Below are 19,047 nucleotides of genomic sequence, written 5' to 3' on the forward strand. Positions count from 1 at the left end.
GTTCTTGTTATTGGTAGAAACATCTCCAAAGGCTTTTTTTTTTTTTAATTGGGATGGAGGGAGTGTAGTTATACCTACTCTGTATGTATATGAATGTGTATGTATATATATATATATATATTCCAGCAGTGCTGCAGTTTCCTCACCAACATTTCCACAGAAGGTAATCATAATTTAATTATAAGCTAAACTTGAAAACAACTGTAGTCAAACGGGGAAAGAAGTGTTGTACGGTGGGGAGGGAATCCTCAGAACTATCCTTGCCTTTCTTTAGTTCCGTTCATCTTCCTTTGCCTTCCGTGACCAAGGGGCTCAGGCATTGACTGAGACAGTGGATGTTCAGATAGACGTCACGGAGGGGAGCAAGCTTGGGAGGTTTCTTAGTATTCTGATTTTTCTTTTTTAAAGCAGTACCTATATGGGTTATGTAGTACGACATTAAAGGCTTTTCTTTAAAGTGGTATTTTACATGTTCATAGTTGCTAATGTCCCCCTGCTCTGTGCGTGGCCGGGTGCAGAACGTGTGTGTTGAGATTGAGGGTGCCACAGAGGGAGGAGACGTGCTGTGCCCGGCCTCGTGGAGCAGGTGTTTAACGAGAGAGGGGCTTAATTAGTGGCCTAATGAGCCTCCTTGTTAATGCAGCTGTGGCTGCAGGTGCAGCCGGTCACAGCCCTGTGTGAGGAGCAGAGCTGCTGCCCCTCAGTGCAGGCTGCGGAGCCGCCGCCGCTTCCAGAGCCTTCCCACGTTGCAGTCCCCTCCGGAGCCTCGCGCCGCTCCCCGCGCGGCAGACGGCGCCAGGGCCTCGTCGGGACCCGGTAAGGAGCGCCCGGCGCGGCCGCGCTCGTGTGCCCGGGGCGGCCGCGCTCGTGTGTTGGGGTGGCCGTGCGCGAGGGGCCCCGCGGGGCCTCGGGCAGGAGAGGCCGTGGGAGGCCGGGAGCGGCGCTGCCGAGGCCGCGGGCGGCTCCGGCCGTGCGGGAGGCCCCGGCCCAGGGCTGCACCGCGGCGCTGCCCTGCGTGCGCTGGGCAGGGCCCGTTACCCTGCGGGGCGGCTGCCTCCGCCAGAGCACCGGGCTGGAGCGGGACCGCGGCGCTGGCATTGCCTGGGGTCCGGCACGCGGATGGGCTCCTGGCGCCGCTTTCCTAGGGCATCGCCTGGGGTCCTGCACGCGGATGGGCTCCTGGCGCCGCTTTCCCAGCACAGAGCAGCTCTCCCTGCAGTGAAATGGCAGGGCCGGCTCCCTGCAGGCTCCCCTGCCCTGCGGGTATCCGGCGTGGCAGGGCCACGGGCGCCTCGTGGCTCCGGCTGCGACCGCGGTCAGCAGTGACTCTGTGTGTGACTGGGGCAGGCCAGGCCAAGGTCACTCGTCCATGGTGCCGTGGATCACGTTTCTGCACGTGACGGCGTGTGCTGGAAATGCAGCTGGGTGCTGGCACAGGTGTGAGTGACGGGGGGACCAAACCCCGTTGTGTGGGGGTGGAAGAGCTGGATTGGGGCTGGGGCCACTGGTGCAAGTGTCACCCCTAGGCTGATTTGCTACTCAGAGCTGAGTCTGAGATGTGGGCAAGAGCAGAGCCAACTGCAGCGAACCTGAGGGGCCGCAAGGCTTAACTGTGCGGGGATTTGTTTTGGATTTTTATTATTATTACTTAAGCTGCTGTCAAATCCTCCCCCTTATTACTGGAGAAGAAAGAAAAACAAGGTTTAGCAAGACCAGAAGGTGCTATTCTGCTTGTTCTTGTGGTGTGTGGTGCTCGTGATTGATAATGGCCGAAACACCCTCCTAACCCGAGGCTGGGAGCGCACAGGGGTGGCTGCTGCTGCGTTCCCGCGTTCAGCCGCGGCGGGAGGGACTGTCGGGTTTCCTGCCCCCTGAGGACCCGTGGAGGCGGCCGTGGCCCCGCGGGACCTGCTCTCACCTAGAGCAGGGCGGCTGCTGTGGCCCTGGTGGTGTCAGCTGCGCTGAGCTGCACTAAACGTTGTAGTGTAACCTTGTTGACACAGGAGCCAGCCGGGCGCTCCTGGGTTCCGCAGAGCTTTGCAAACACCTTTTCTGAAGCCAGGCCGCGAAGCGCCCTGGAGGCTGCTGCTGAAGGCGGGTTAAGCTCCTTCCTGCAGCACCCGGTGCCTCTCGGGGCAGCTCCCCAGCTCCCACATGGGGCTGTTGCGGCGCCGGCCCCGCTGCTCCCGTCCGGCCCCAGGACAGAGCTGCCAAAACCCCCTGCACGAGGGCCAGGAGCAGAGCCTGGGCGCTGCCGCCAGGTCCTCCAGCTTTGCTGCCAACACGTGCGCCCTCCTGGGATCTTAACTGCCTCTTCAGCAGCAGGAAACAGACATCTGTGTGAACATGCGGGAGAGGACAGTGCATGCGAACATGGTGGGGTGTGAATTTCACTAGGCTGGGTTAAGTTGACTGAAGGTAATACGTCTTCTGCATCAAGAAGAAACATTTTAGTCTTTGCTCGGAGTGGCAATTCAACGCTGTGCAACAAAAATCCATAGCTAACAAGCATACTGGTTCTTATATTCTTAGCATGATAGTATGAAGATGCAGCAAATGCAGCATTAAGAGCTGGTCTTCATTTCTGTCACACTGGTATGTGGAATCCTGGAGCTGGGGCAAGCTGAGGTGGCTGCCAGAGCCCCGGTCCCCGTTCGGGCACCCAGGCTGGCCGTGCAGCCCCGGGCCAGGGGCACCCCGGGCTCCTGCTGACGTCCAGCTGTTTTTGACTGGTCAGTGTAAAACTGGTAGGTTGTTTCTGTCCTCATTAAGCACAAGGGATTTGCTGAGATTGTATCACTTACTGAAACAGTTCAACTTTAGGCTGCGGTACTCCATCTCTGCCAAACTGTGTTTTAATATAATTTTAACTGAATATGCATGAATGCAACTGCATGCGCTTTAAAGCAACGCTCCTAACGAGCCAAGGGAAGGGGCTGCAGCGCGACTGCATGGGAGGTGTCTGCGTGGAGCCTGGCATCTTCTCCTGGACATGGTGCATTCCTGCTATGAGTGATCATCTTCCTGCGTATATACATATGCACACACACACACACACACATATATATATATATATATATACACACACATATATATTCAGCTACACATTGCTGTAATGTGTTAGTCTTCCTACAGCTATTGTACTTTATCTAGCAAATAGTATTTTCTAGCAAACTGCAGTTTATCTAGCAGTCTTGTTTAGCACAAGAGCTGAATTCTGCCCTTGCCCTTTCCCCGTGGCTGCTCCACCCGGGTGTCCCGTTCAATGAGCCCGTCCCGGCCGCGCGGCGCTGGCGCAGGGCAGGGAGCAGCCCCGGGGGTTGGTGCTCGGGGCCGGCCGGGGCGCGGGAGGGCGGCAGCCCCTCTCCCTCCTCTCCCCCTGGTTCCCAGGGGCTGCAGGGCGGCCCAGGGAAACTCTTCCCTCCCCGGCCGCGTGGGGCAGGAGGGGGCACGAAACAGGGCCCAGGGGCTGCTCGTTAGCGCTAGAGCCCAGGAATCCATCACTGCCCCTCCAGCGCCAAGAACAACTTAATGACAGGAATGACATTAGCGAGTTGTAGTGAACTGCTGGTCACTGAAGAAAAACTGAGACTTTGTTAGTGAGAATTTAAAAGCATTTTATTGATTGTTGTCCTATAAAAACCACAGATGTCTTTCTAATTCATCAAAAGCTGTGTCTGGGAACAGGAAAACATGAAAAATAGCTTTAAAAACCACTACAGCATTTCTGGAAAAACTAGGTATGAAAAATATATACAATGTATTAAAAAATCTGAATATAATTAATGGCTGCATTTGTACATTCAATAATGTGTTAAAAATCTGCCTGTAGGCAGTACAATTTGTTAAAAATATTAGCATTTTTACTATGTTAAATAAGACTTTAATTTACAGTTTGTAGCTTTTACTGTTTCATCAGTCCATGTATATAAATTAATTTTTAAGGCTGTATAACCACTTGTCAGACTGAAAAGGTAAGTATTTTTGTACAAAATTACTGCTTTCCTAGTATAGTTTTAATTGTTAGAAATTTATTAACATCAAATTCATTCACAAATCAAATATCCAAAATATTACAGAATATAAAACAAGACCCCCCCCCCCTGTAAAAAATACAACAAAAAGAGTGTGACAAAAACGCAGCCTTTGTACACGTTTTTACCTTATTTTTTTGCCTTGTTTTTTTATTTAACATGTGCTCAACCCTACTGAGATATCAGCTGGTCCTTAAAGGGAGGAAAATTATTCCAAAGCAGCAGGCGCATTGTCACACTTCTCTACACAGAAACGATGCCCTGGTGTGTACGTCGCCTCTCGCGCGGTTCATCACCCCCCGTGAGGTGGTTGTTCTCCCGGTGCCATCCCAAAGCTGAGGGGCGGCCGCGCGGCTCCGTGTGGGGTAGCGTCACACGGCTGGGGCTTCGGGGCCACAGGAGCCGTGTGGAGCAGCCCCAGGGCCAAGGATGTTTTTATTATTTTCTCCTGCCCTCCTTGGCCCATGCCCGAAGCAGCCCCTGCCCTTGTCACGGTGCTGGAGAAGCAGCAGAGAGAGCAAAAACTACCGGGTTACTCACGGTGCTGAGGGCTCTGCGTCCCCATCTCGCCTCATCTCTCAAGACCCAGCAGCCCCAGAACATCCCTCCAGCCCTCACCTGCCTCCTGGGCCTTCACCGTGCCGGAGCTGGAGCTCAGTGGAACTCCTGTCTCCACAAAAGGACCCTCTCTCTCCTCTGCTCTTCTGGAGCAGCAGGTTAAAAGCAAAACCCACCCCATGTCCCCCAGACTGCAGCGTTGCTGGAGTTGTCATAGCAAGAATGTTAATAAGGCAGTAAGTTTAACTAGGACTTCAAGATGCAGGGAAAACTGAACCTGGGTGGACTTACTGCCAGCAGGTACAGGCTGCGTTCAGACATCCACATGCTGACCCAGACCGGGGTAGCAGCTAAGATAAAGTTGAAACTAGTCTGAAAACCTCTTTTAGCTGTTCTGCATATGGATATTTGCTGCAGTTTGGAAAGGCTTGGTGAGAATTAAGACTATGGCCCTAAATCTGAAAACAATGACCTCCCCCATGCCCCTGGCAAAGCAACTGCTCTGCAAAGCAGGGCCTGAGAGCTGGAAGCAGCTGGAAGGACAAGGGGTCCCTGGAGGGGCCCCTTTCTAGCAGCACCTGAGCAGGGCCACGGGTCCCGCAGGAGGGGCACGGGCTGCCGGGCGGGAGCAGAAGGAAGGCCCCGGCCCGGGGTGCTGCTCACCCGCACGCAGCGAGCGGCGGCGCTCAGCCTGCACAGGACACACAGAGCCTGAAATAAATTAACGAAGGGCTGGAGAAACGCAGCCCAAGTTGAAAGGGAAGTGAAGGCAGAAGAACACGTGGCCGCCCTCCAACACCAAGAACCTGCTTCCAGGTGGACGGTTCTGCTCGAGCCAGGTGTCAGCGCAGACGGCGCTCCAAGAACGGCACCGCAGCAGCGGGAACACCAGTTCCCAGGTGGGAGAGCCCTGTTGTGCGGCCGTGACTCACGGCTGCCGCGGTGCCTGCAGCCGGGCCCACGGGCAGCAGCTAGTGCAAATCCTGTAATAAGGGAACAGGAGGAAAATGGGGAAAAAATGTCTAAACGTTCGTCTCAAGTCCAAGTAGCCGTCCCATCCGCTCCATGTTTTTGTCGAGGGTGGCACGGCAGGTGATCTCCTTGGCACATTCCATTGGGAACCAGCCTCGCTCGCCGTCCCGCAGCCGCTCCCCTTCATACCAACCTGTAATGACAAACAGACAAGAAATAACTCGTCTTTACACCATTTCAAAGGCTTTTTTTTTTTTTTTCAGATGGTATTGCACTTTATATAGAGACAAATGACATGCTCATATATAGTGGATGCATTTACCTTTAAAAAATAATACAAATATATATATAAAGATAAAAGTAGATTTGGCAGGATTTTTTTTTGAGAGACATATGAGGAAGAACACTAGAATAAAAATAAATATGTTGATAAATTTGAAGTGATTTATTTCTGCAATCCAAAGCAATGCAGGCATAACAGAAAAGCTCAATTTCTTATGAATTATTAAATAACTGCATTGTCAAAATTTAACAAGAATCTAACATGACAAAAGACAGGCATGTCTATTTACTGTTGCTCAGAAAAAAAACGGTTCTCACTACCGTGTCTCCAAGATCTGTGCTGGGAGGGAGGATTTAATTCCATGTATTAGCTGTGGACATTTCACATGTCAAAAGCTCAGCGCATCATTTCCTCTGCAATTATGTATCCATACCCTGTCTCCAGGCTTTCACAGATGATGAGTTACTTTAACCATCTTTTGCCTGGGTCAAGGCTGCTGTTCTAAAGCCTGAACCCACAGTTTTCTTCCAGTGAAACTTAATTCCCTGAACTGCACTGCAGCTCCCAGCAGGACTGACGCGTTAGTGCCAGGGAAACGTTCACTCACCGTCGTTTACTTGTTGATAAACCAGAACGACATCAGCAACCTGGAGCGAGAGCTCATCCGCCTGCTTTGCGGTGTAAGTCCTGACGATCTCCACCTGAGTCAGAGCTGGGGAGGCAACGCGCCAGGCGGCGTCACCCAAAGCACATACAGCGAGCTCATTACTTAAACACCAGAACAATCAATCACCCACATGCTGTTATTGTCACCACGTCCACGTTGGGATACTCGCCTCGACGCACTCCGGCGGAGGCAGCAAAGGGCTTTCTAGGTGAGCACAACCAGCTCACCCAGGTTACACGAGTGATTTTTGCCAATTGTGTTATCAAGTTGAAACAATTCCCCAAGCCCCAGATTAAAAAAATGCATCTGAAATCCCTGCACACACGAGGCTGCGTCAGGAAAGCTCCTGCGCTCAGATGACGACAAGTTCAGTTGGCCAGACCGAGAGATGTCCTTTCTTTTCAGATTATTTACGGTCTCCCCTTGCTCGGGTCTCGGACAGGGCGTTTTCCTGCTCTCCTGTCTCCCCGGCTGTGACTTACTTGTCCGGTCGGTCTCGTGCAGCTCCCGGCCCTTGCCCAGCACCGCGATCCAGCGCGCTCGCTCGCTCCTGCAATGACAAGCACAACTTCTGCCCTTGCTCGGGGTACAGACCATTTCCTTTGCAAGGGCACATCAGCTTCTCCTGGTGCAAAAAACAAACCGCATAAGAACCTTCCCCCCGTCCCCCCCACAATATAGCCAGGAGCTGAGATGCTACTTTTAGTAAGGTACTATTCAAACGTAATTAATATGTAAAGTATGTTGAAGTAGAAAATAGCCTACATCCATGAGACCTGCCTGGCATGGTGTCATAGGCCTTTGCTTGTGCTACTTAACAGTAATTAATTTCTCTGCTAGGGTCCATGACTAATACCCATCATTAATCTACAAGAATCCATCTGGTGAACAAAGTGGCTGGCAAATGTAATACAGCAATTTAATGCCAACAGGTTTCTTGTAGGGATTAGTCACTGCATGTTTAGAATGAAGCTCAGGAATAGAGAAGGGGAATCAAAGCTGGCGTTTCTCAATAGGCCCCTTGTTGGTCCGAGAAATCAGAGCGAGCTCCGAGCTCACGAGGACAGAACTGAGCCCTAAATTCATCTCGTGCATCTGGCCGGGTTAATCTGGGAAAGACGTGACCAGCTCCGGTCCAAGGGGCTGCAGAGCCCAGCCCGGAGAGGGAGGGCGGGAATTCCTCCAGGTCCTGCTCCTCCAGGTACCGCGTCCGAGCCCTCCGCTTCCTGTGCCCTGGATTCCTCCGGATGCAGCAGGTCCCCCGCGCTCCCTGCCGCAGAGCCCGGCCCCCGCGCGGCTCCATATCCGAGCGCTCCCGCCAGCCCGGCCAGGCAGGAAGGCACCTTCTCCTGCACCCCAACACCACGATAAAACAGTTCCAAAACAAGGAATTATTTACAGAAAAATTTCCCTGAGAATGACAATCTGCTAGACCCCTATTTATATGACAACACAGCAGACACCAGAATAATAGTAAATCCATAGAACAAAATGTCTTTAAAGGAAACCCAAACAACTAAAAATGCTCTGCATGTTCCCCCCAAACACGGTCTGCAAACAAGCGTGACTCATCTGCTGCTGTCCGAGGAGATTCAACAGGGAACGTTACTGCTCTATGGCGTCTTTCAGGGTTATTCTGAACGCCCAGCAGCAGCCCCGCGCTGTCATCGTTTCCAGACCGAGCGCGTCTGCTGGCCCGGCCTGCCCTGCTCCCCTCACCCTGCTCCGTCCTTGGCCGGGGCTCCCGGCGCTGGGGAGGAGCCGCGGCCTCCGCAGGGACAACAAGGGGCTCCTTGTGGCTCCCTTGGGAGCCGAGTGCCGCCCGGAGCCGCCGCTGCTGCGGGATGAGGGCCGAGTCTGTCCCCGCGACGCGGCCGTTCCCCGGGGCGACGGGCGCTGCCCGACCCGCTGCCGCCGCGACCCCGCCGGGCCACGTTCCCGCTGCTCCCGCCTGTCCCGGAGCCGCGTTCCCGCCGCTGCTCCGTGCCCGCGGCGCTGGAGCCCCGAGCTGCGTCCCGGCCGGCACCGCTCAGGCTCAGCACCCTGAGCGGGTGGTGCCGCCCTGCCATTCTTCACCCATCTGTGAACGGGGGCTCCTCCTAGGACGAGCTGTCCACTGGTGACAAGGAGCCTCCTCTAGCTGCCCGCGAGCAGACAGCCCTCAGGGAGGGCCCCCTCTTGGTCTTTGCTTATTCCTGAGCTCGCCAGGTAGCCGGGAGCCCGCGACAGGGCGCAGGGGGCACGAGGAGCCCAGGAGGGGCGGCCACTTACGGAGTGTCGGCGCCCAGGAGCATGTGCGCCCGCTCGCCCGCGTGGCTGCTGAGCGCCAGGCGGAAGGGGCCGTGGCGCGAGGCCGGCACCTTGGCCAGGGAGGCGCCCGGCTCGTCGCCCTCGTCCGGCGCCACCGCCAGCTGCTCCCTCAGCGAGTAGTCGGTCACCGTGTAGCTCTCGTCGCTGCAGGAGGAGGGAAGCGACAGCATCAGCAACCTGCACCTTGGTGACTTGTACAAAACACGACACACCGCCCCGACGTTTCAGATAGTCAACTTCTCCATCTTGCGAAATGCAGTGTTTAAATTACATTTTAAAAGTCTTTCCGCATACACGTGTAATTTGTAAATAAATATATCTATCCTAAATGATATGAATAAGGATTGCTATATGTACCTATGAATAAGACCTCAAATAGAAGACAAGAACAAATGTCATTTTCATGATGTTTCCATTTGTATTTATTTCTTACAAATTTCTTAATTTATTTCTTATTAATAAATCAAATTCTATGCTACAAATATATATAGTCTAACTGAAAGTGAAATCTATTTGGATCTCCACCCGAAGTGATGAAAACCTGTGCCCGAGTTCCACCCTGCAGCACTGCGGGGCTGTGGGATTTTGTGCCCTGCCAAGAACCTTCCAAAAGAGCAGCAGACGCAGCTGGCAATGGCTGATCCGCCACGGGAGCAGCCCGCACCGAGGGACAGCAGCCCCGAACGCGGCCGGCGGCCCCCTCGCCCGGGCACAGCCCCGCGCTCGGCGCGTCCGGAAGGCTGCGGAAATCTGTCCCTCGGCATCCCGCTCGCCTGGGGGGCTCCGCGCAGCCAACGCGCCAACCCCACCAGGAACGCCGAGTTCTCTCTCATTCCTGGGCCCTTAAGGACACTGGCACTTCCAGCAGCTGGAAGTCGTTACAGATCAGCAGTCCGGACAGGGACATTGTTATAAATATCTCGCTTACAATCTGGACAACAGGCCATCACATAGGAAACCAATAAACAATGTAACAACACAGATAATAGATTTTTCATTGTTTTCTCAACTCAAACATTTACTTAGCTACTGACACAATAATATATTAGCCATAGTTCCATGAGAAAAGAAACGCAGTGTTTAAAGAACGTGTGATACAACTCTGATGTGCTGCCAGCATCGCAGCGAGCTCCTTGCAAAACCGCTTCTGCTTCGATAAACACTGCATCCCAGGAACACATCCACGGCACGAGAGACCTGCAGAGGGTCCGCTCGCTCTTCTCGACATTTGTACACACACACTTTCACTTAAAGCTAAGCAAAAATGGAGGAAAAACGGAAAGAAGAGAAATTGTATTTCTCTCCACTTAAACATCAGCATTTCCTTCCCAGATTCTGTATTATACCTTATTCCTCAACTTAAGTTATGGAATCAAAGTTTCACAGAGGGAAATCTTTTAAAAATAGCTCTTTTCACTTAACCGCCCTACCCAAGAGCAAAGTAATTGTTCTTTGAAACTACTTTAGCCTCAGGACTAAGGTTTCTCTCTCAGAAACGGCACCAAGCGAAGCCGTAAATGCCGTTAAACGTAAATCATTCTGACCCTGCCCTCGAGTCTAGCGAGGAAACCTCGAACGGACACTGTTAGCAGCAGTCTGCAACGCTCCGCTCAGCTGCAGTGCAGCCAGGGAGGGCAAACAGAACCACCTCTTCCACAGCCTCTCCAACCTCCTCCCTCTGCATGACGGATGGACTTCTTAATGTGACAATTCGGAATTTCATTTCAGTCTGCCAAAACCCAATCCTGTTGTCATTTCTAAACACAGTCTGATAGAGAAATATTAGAAACTCAAAAGCCTTCACAATCCCTTTACTCTAAGACGCAGTATATTAAAGCACATAAATAGCTTCAGAACTGCTGACTAATTAAACGTGCTTAGCCCATTTCTACCCGTTTTATGTTGCAAATGGACCAAATCTATTAATTTCCACTTGAATCTCCTTTATACTTTCAAAGGAATGGCCAGAAAACACACGCTGGAGGCACTGCAGTGTTCCTGGGTGAACGGGGCCCGCGGCAGCTCGCCCTTCCCCAGCTCCTGCCCTCTCGCACCCAAGGCGCCCCGGACGCAGGCGACGCTCTTACCTCTTCTTCTTGGTGATGATGAGGACATCGTTGAAGAGGAAGAGGTAAACCTGCTGCTTGGAGGTTCTCTTAGAGAAGAGCCCAGTGTCTTCTACGTAAGCTGTTAATTCACCCCTTTTCACTAACCATCGGGAAGAGGAAACCAACGGAAATGGCTATAAAGGAAAAAAATATACTATTTTAATCCTCCAAACCTAGGGGTTTTTTTTTGTTTTTTTTTTTTTTTTTTGTTGTTGTTGTTGTTTTTGTTTGTTTGTTTGTTTTTCCAAAAGTGAATAAACTCAGAGATCTTGACATGGAACAAGCATGGAACTGAGATATCAAGATTTCAGATATTTTGATCATTCAGGAAGTAGACAAGTAACAGCCCATGAACATTTGAAAAAAATCGCTCGTCCTCCTCATGGCCTAATTGCTCCTCTGAGCTAACAACTGAACAATTCAAGGAGCCAGTCTGCAAGGCCAGAACGGTCCCAACGCCTGACCCATCCTGCAGGCTCCGCAGAAGGGCCCCGCGCAGCGCGGGCGCCTCCGTGGAGCCCCCAAGGCCTCCGCGAGCCCCGGTGCCAGCACGCTGCTGCCGTGCTCCCCGCTGCGCTGCCCGCTGCGCCCCTCGGGGTCCCGCATGAGGGGATGCGGCGCTGTCACCCTGCTCCCCGCTGCACCCCTTGGGCCCCGCACGTGGCGCTGCCGCTCTGCTCCCCGCTGCACCCTGTCGCGTCCCGCACGTGGGGACGTGGCGCTGCCGCTCTGCTCCCCGCTGCGCCCCGTCGCGTCCCGCACACGGTGCTGCCGCTCGCCGCTGCCCGAGGACCAGGCTCCCAGGGTAGCGCCTGCCCGCGAAGCTCGAGCCCGGCCGCCCGCAGGCTGCAGGTCTCGGACAAAGTATCCGCCCCGCCACAGCCACTACCAGGGTCTGCACGAAGGCAACGGGCACTCACCAGGGGATTTTATGGGGCACATGGGTTTTTCTTATTCACCCAGAGAGCTTTACTGAACTGACATCAGTCTGTCAATACTTGACCCATAGAATTATGCCAAAACCACAGCACGGTACTTCAGCCCTGAACTTATAGGTGGAATGACAACACCTTAACTCCCTCACTGTATATGAGGGAGGATGGAGATATACATATATATATATCCATCCCATATACCTATCCCCTTGTTCCTGAGCTCTGAGGTCCAACCTGACTCTTACTCACCAGATGCTCTCCTGCCACCACACAGGGCCATGGAGCCCAGACAAATCGCTGGACCGAACCCCTCTTCTTGCCTCTTCCTACCAGGAGTTAACCCACCGAGCAATGGATGAGGATTCCTCTAGAATTACAGAGCTGTGGTAGCCCCTAGGAGCTATTGCAAGTTGTTACAAATTAGGAAAGCCTTTTCTTGCTTACCCCAGGCTAATTAATATTGCCACTATATCCAGAATAGACCCACAGAGCCAGTGAACGTTCATTTTCATCTGATCTTGAAAAAAGACACCCAACCTCACAGACTTGAAGGACTCTGGGCTAGGAGGTTCTTTAACAGAAAAATCGCAGAAGACTTTTTGTCTTCTAGAACCAATATGTTCACAGAAAACACTTCTATGCTACAGATGAAGGCTGCTGAAACGTAATTAGAAAAGAATCCTACAGAGAAAAGCTGTGCAGAAGTGACAGGATTTCTGAGTAGCTTCTCTTGTATTTCTGCATTTATCCATACAATTACAACTGACAAAATAAAAATCTCCAAACACAGCATGGAGTTGAGTAGGCAGAGAAACTGTTTACTTGGTCTCGAACACTTATAAACCAGAACTAGAGCACCATGATGACTGTTTAACAGGCAAGAGTACTTACAAGATTTCTACTTGTATATGAACTAAAAATGCTTCCAGTCTGGATTCCAAATGAGTTCATCGCATTTTCTGAGTTGACTCTATTCCAGAAGCAGCTAGTTTTTACTTTAACATAAATTTACTAAATTGCCAAAAGAGTGTAACATGTATATCATCTCCTCCCTATGCAAAACAAGCTGTCTGAACTTAAAATGTATTGAGATGTGGCCAAAGCAGTCTTTTACACTCCAGCTGGCAAGCTCTCAAACCTCAGAAAATGTCTAAGCCACTAAGAATTTATATCTAAGATACACAAAGTAGAAAAACTCGCCTAACGACGCGGAGAAACGAGGCTGCTGCTATTCCCAGCGCTCCGGTGAGGGCTCCCGAGCGCAGCGCGTGCGGCCGGACAGGGCGTCCCGGGGCCAAGCGAGCACCAAGCACCTGCCGCCTCTTCCCACAAGGAACGTAAGAGACTTGAGGCATTTAAGAAACTTAGTTCCTTTAGAAACACTTAAGAATCGATCCTGGTTAGTAAACTGAAGTGAATCCAAGCAGATCAGCCCAGGACTCCAGACTATTCAGAACTCTGCTTTAAACTATTTGAAGACTTGAGATGTTGGCCACAGCAGCCAGCAAAGCAGTGATGACACTTCTTTAGAGACAGGCCATTTATGCTTGTTGCAAGTAAATATTATTATTCATCTCAGTTTTTACTCGAAGGCTATAAATACAAACACTCTGGAAAAGCTGACAGGCATCACTGAAGAGAGTGCCTCCTCAAAGCAAGACGGAGCAGGAGCCTTTAAGAACTGTGTTTTTGAAACTATAAACCACCATGTACTGCAAGTAGGATTTAAAACCCCTTCTCACAGCAGAACATCCTTATGTAACAGTATGAGTCATTTACAGAAATCTGCCAGGGTGCAAACTTTCCCCGCATACTAAGCACAAGGGTATATGGCCTGTGAAAGCAGCTCTCCATCAGCCACCGAGCTGCCAGGGCCTCCACCACCCCCAGAGCACGAGCTTGGCCTCCTCAGCCAACGAGTTGGGCTTGCGCTATAAGCCAAGCTGATTTACTGTATTTGTTCTGGCAATGAAACTATTGAAACTTAACGTATATGCACATAAAGTACAGGCAGAAATAGCACCATACCTTGATCTTAAATTCCAGCTGGGAGTTAATGGTGTACATCATCTCTGTCCTTTCCATTTTGCGAGCTCCTTCATTGCACAAACGCACCAACTAGAAAGGAGGGATTTACAGGTTTAAGGCATTCAGAACCAATACCAAACACTATTCTAGGAATACTGCACCACAGCCAACTTTCAGAATGAGACTTTATGGCAGCCTATGGTTTCCGTGAGGTCCGCACTGGACGAGGAAGGCAGAGGGAGGGGATGAGAATCACTGCGTCAGCCTCCTGCAGGGACCTCCCGGGAGCCGAGGGGCCTCTCGTTGTTCCTGCCCTTCTCCCTGGCTAGGGATGCAAGGGGGAAGGAGATGCGGGCGGCGGGCTGGAGCCAGGACACCCTCCCGAGCCGGCGGTGCCGGGCGGCAGGAGCCCTGCGGTCTGCGCGGCGGGGACGGCCCGTACCCTGCTGCAGCCCACGGCCACGCTGGTGTAACGCCACCCGGTTTACAGCAAGGGTTGTTCTGCGGTGTTCACACAGCCACTGCGCTCTCACGGTTGAACAGGCTTGGATAACAAACAGCAGAACGACACAGAACCCTCAGCAGAGGACAACCTTAGTCCTTCAGGAGATTTTTCTAAAGGAGCCTGTGATAAAATCACTGCTATCAAGGGAGGCTTCCCCACCACGTGGGCACCGGGGAGCTGCCGACGCGGGGGAGGCGGGAGCCGGGCCTCGCTCGGCCCCGTCCGTCGCACGCAGCGAGCGGCTGCGCTTGGCGCCCCGTGCAAGGATCATTAACATGATTTAGGCATGAAGCGGCTCCCTAGGGGCTCTCCTAAGAAAGCAATTTAGTACTTGTATCCTTCACTGCTCTTCCCCTTCACATCATTCATGCAGGGAAAAGGCCACATTCTCCCCCGAAGCCGATGGGAATGCTCGTGGCCGAGGGTCCAGCTCCAGCACGCAGGTGGCGAGGCGCTTAACCAAAACCGCCTAACCAACCCCTTGGATAGCACTACCCATCCCCTTGGATAGCACTCTGGGACGCACCATCGAGAGCTTAACGTCAAAATGACAACTAGTCTGCAGATTTTCTTTAAAAAAACCCTACAGTGTTCTGCTTTAAACAGCTTTCCATTTCCAGATTTTTAAGACGTATGGTATTTCACACCAACATAAAAAATACTTGGTAATCTAGTTGCTAAGTTTCAAATGAAGCGAACTGCAATTTATTATACAATTAAGCACTGTTGGCATTTGAAAACTATGCACAGTGAATGGAGTTGTGCTCTTTCATCTTTGATTTTTGCCAAAAAAGCACAACTCCAGGATAACAAGAAAACAACTTTGAACAACTGGCAGAAGCAGAAATGGTCTACTTAAAACATGCCAAAAGCAGAAAGCATTCTTAAGGTTTCCTAGGCAATTCAGCCTCCTTTTCTGTACTGTCGGGTGTTCTTCCTGGCTTTTTATGGATGCAGTCTCTCAAATGGCTTTGTTGGAGTGACTGGCAGCAGATAGAATAGCTCTGTGAAACAGGTGAGCAAAATAAGCAATGAATGTGAAAATTCATTATCAAGTGACTAAAAAAACCCGAAGTAGCTATTCCTCAGAGTGCATTTTTGAAATCACCAAAGCATGCAGCACAATTTAGGGAAAAAAATCCCTGCAAGAGAAACAACCCTGCAGCCAAATAAAGCTTTTAGGAACGTACCTTACTCACTTCTTTCAGAGCTTGCTTGCAGCTCTCATATTTTGGTGAGTCTTTAGGCGTTTTCTGGCAAATAGTCTGAAACAAAAGTTTTGTGGTTTCAGAGGACCAAGAAGCACCAGCAGTAACAAACACGGAGCTGGGGACGGTGCATCGCAGCGTGACACCCGCTGGGACGCGGCACGGAAGCACCCGGAAGGTGACGGCCTTCCTCAAAATAAGGTCTTATTGCAAGAGGGCCCTTGGCCTAACCCTGCGGGCAATTTCTGTGCTAGCCTCTTCTGGGATTTCAGCAGCATTTTCACCTGCTACTGTAAAACTTTTAGATCAAAACAAAAATATTTTTGATCACATGTTTGACTGATACTTTGTTGTCAACAGATCAGTATCTACAGCCCCGTAAATGGTAGAAGCAAGATAGTATGAAGGGATTGGAACAAAATGGGAATTGAAGAAAAACGAACAAAAAAAACCCCAAAACACAAATAAAACATGAATGTACACCCATTAGAAATAAAAGAAAATAAGCCTGTTCTCACATCCATCAATAATGGAAGACGAGTAACTCTCTGCATTGGGAGTATGAGGAAAGAGATCATAGGTAAATTCCTGCAGTCTTCATGGGACTCAATCCGTGACAGCACCTCTTTAAATGCAGGATTTGTAGCTCTGGTGAGAAAAGGGGAAGGGTGGTTAAACAGAATGCTTTAACAAGAATTCCTTAAAAACCATTCTTTTTTGCTAAAATGGTAACATTATTCTGAGAGCAACTGAGGAGTCATAAAGAAAAGTGTGATGATGTTATACTGTAAGGGGTAATTACAAGCATTATCAGCATACCATTTTTTCTAAATCAATTATCAATTTGTTTCTTACAGGAAGTGCAGTTTGGGGGTTCTTCAGCTTTGTTTATTTAGATGTGGAAGACCAGTTTTAACACTTAGAATTCCTGCAGTCTCCCATGCATGCAAGGGTGCCAACGAGCAAATATGCAATACATAAAACATGACTTGAACAAATTAGTAAAATTGTACTTAATTGTACTTAAACAGAATTGAGCACATGACTATAAGTGGGATTGGACTATGCAACCAGGCTTATTTTCACACTTAATTACTCAAAGGAACTCGTGCATTAAGGAAAGCCGGCATGTAACTACATGCTTAGCTAGAAGCTATGGGTTTTGCACCAAAATATCCCAACCTTTGGCTCCTACTAAAAGAGGAAGATTTTGCAAATGTATTTTCAGATTATTTCTTACAGTAATTTCTGTAGTGTTCGCTGCTGATAGACTTCATTAGTGCAATATTTTACGTATGGGTCAAACGTTGAAGCAGCATGCTTTCCCACTATATCACTAATATCATCAATGAAGATGTTGTTCTGATGTTTTGCTTCAAGTTCTTTAAAGAATCTGCAAAAACAAAAAGAAGCTATTCTGCTCATCCCCCAAATAGCAGACCCTCTCCAGCAACAGCTTCCCCTGGCACAACCCGTGGTTTTAGTCAGGGAAAGGGCGAGTGCTTTGTGCAAGGGTGGGAGCCTCTCTCCTTTGGAGACCTCCCGAGGGCGGCAGCGCGACCCGGCAGCGCGGGTGCCACCAGGCTGCTCCATGTTCCCCATCACTGCCATCCCATGGCGAACAGGACACTCTAGTGACAGACAGAGGCTTCCTAGCGCTCTGCAGCGCTACCCAACAGCCGGGGCCGTGGGGAAGCTCTCCAGGGCCCCCAGGCTCCTGCATCTCCCTTCGGAGCACGAGATCCCGGGCCAGGCCAGGGCCTGCACCACGTTACGGTTCTGCTTCCGCAGCCCAGGAACGGTGCAGTCCAACAGAGGCACTAACTGGCAAGAGGGCTAAGCTGCAACGACCCTCCTGCAGCACATGCACTTCTGCTTAACAGCAGGTTTGCAATTTCACTGCAATTCTAGACTTAACAAGAAGGTAAGAAAATTAACCTCAGCGTGGCACAGCTGAGCATTTCTCATGTTCCCCCACAGCTGAATTCAACCACTGAGCACCACAAACTGCAGACAGCAACTGTGATCCGTTCCCACCCTCCCAGACGTATCCGCAGCGGGAAGAATTTCTCAGCACGCTGCCAATTTACTCTGCTCAGGAAACCAGGCAGCGCAACACTTCGTGCTGGATGCTCTCGCATGCTGACAAGGCGTGCGAACTCCCTGGGCCAGAACTTCATTTTTTAAACTTATCTGGGACTTCATCAAGGACATCATCATCAGACAGCACAGTCCTGGTAGGGGACGGTGCCAGCTCCTGGGTAGTAGGAAATCAAAAACAGAGAAGAGACCAGGACAGGCCCATGCTGCTGCCGCCGATGCTACAGGAACCACTGCTCTGAAAAATCACCCCTCAAGGCTTGAATCTAGGATTATCCTGCCGTGCATCCCATCCAGTAACTCCAATATACGTATCAGTAAAGCAGACACACCATAAAAACCCCGCATTTAAAATTTTAGGACAAAACCCATCATAAAGATCAGTATAGATAAATCACTGTCAATTTAGCCAGCTACCTGACTGCAGTGTGTGCTTGGCCTTTTGCTTAATACCAGGAGGAGCTATGTGAGTTTGCACTGTTTAAATCCAGAACTTTTCTGCTTAAAGCTGGATCCAAACAAGTGAAAGCCAGAGAGTATCACCAGGACTTGATTCGCTTTATCTTGCCCCTGTAATACAGGGGAACTCTTCCTGCCCTGAGGACTGTACCTACCAATTTAGAAGCACAGATGTAATTCACCTTCTACTTCCTTACAGCTCAAGATCCAGGAACTCTCGAGATCTCAGCAATACCAACTTTGTCCTGTCTTTGAGAGGCGCCTCCTCCTTGAGGTCTTGGTGGTTCTCGTTAAGGGTCTTCTCACGTCTTGACAAGGTCATTAACAGTCTGGTAATTGTAACCACCAACAAAGTTCTAACCTTTGCTCAGACGTGCTTTTTATTCTGATTTTTCCGACTTCCTTTATTCTCTGACTGATACCCATAATTTTAAGCACACTATGTTAACTCAGACGCATAAAAACAAATGCACAGTGGAAGACACACAATGCTGCAAATAATTTCCTACAACTCACCCTTCTAAAACTGAGGCTAGGTCTCATTCCAAATGCAAAACAATTTTAACAGCAGTTTCACCAAAATAGATGCCATGAGTACCCAGACAACAACAAACTTCCTAACATTAATCATGTTGGTCAAACTTCCTGGCAACTTCCTTCGCCGCTGGACCTGGCAACTGCGCCGCTGGACCTGGCAACAGGGTTTCGGCTTCTACGACCATGGGTCTCTGTTTGATGACCAACAGCTAGTGGGGAACGATGGTACTCATCTTAGCAAGAGGGGCACACGTCTCTTTGCAAAAAGGCTGGCCAACCTGGTTAGGAGGGCTTTAAACTAGGCAAGAAGGGGGAAGGGGAGTGGCACACTGACGCGGCAAGC

The 19,047-nt window shown here is 50.6% G+C and overlaps 1 protein-coding gene across 1 annotated transcript in view; it reads right to left on the minus strand.

Annotated features, from left to right (window-relative positions):
- Positions 1–5,614: 5,614 nt before the first annotated feature.
- The window catches only part of ARHGEF26 (Rho guanine nucleotide exchange factor 26), a 71,344-nt gene continuing 57,911 nt past the window's right edge, over positions 5,615–19,047 (minus strand). Inside the window, exons 9-17 of the mRNA XM_088530442.1 lie at positions 16,849–17,001; positions 16,127–16,256; positions 15,591–15,665; positions 13,896–13,985; positions 10,912–11,066; positions 8,786–8,968; positions 6,997–7,064; positions 6,455–6,559; positions 5,615–5,757 (exon numbers count right to left, since the gene is read on the minus strand). Coding sequence (XP_088386568.1) covers positions 5,615–5,757; positions 6,455–6,559; positions 6,997–7,064; positions 8,786–8,968; positions 10,912–11,066; positions 13,896–13,985; positions 15,591–15,665; positions 16,127–16,256; positions 16,849–17,001 — 1,102 coding nt within the window. The remainder of the gene's footprint in view (positions 5,758–6,454; positions 6,560–6,996; positions 7,065–8,785; positions 8,969–10,911; positions 11,067–13,895; positions 13,986–15,590; positions 15,666–16,126; positions 16,257–16,848; positions 17,002–19,047) is intronic.

The sequence above is a fragment of the Tinamus guttatus genome, unplaced genomic scaffold (assembly GCF_059628265.1).
Source record: "Tinamus guttatus ecotype Peru unplaced genomic scaffold, ASM5962826v1 Tinamus_guttatus_pri_ptg000376l, whole genome shotgun sequence".
In the NCBI taxonomy this organism is placed as follows: domain Eukaryota; kingdom Metazoa; phylum Chordata; class Aves; order Tinamiformes; family Tinamidae; genus Tinamus; species Tinamus guttatus.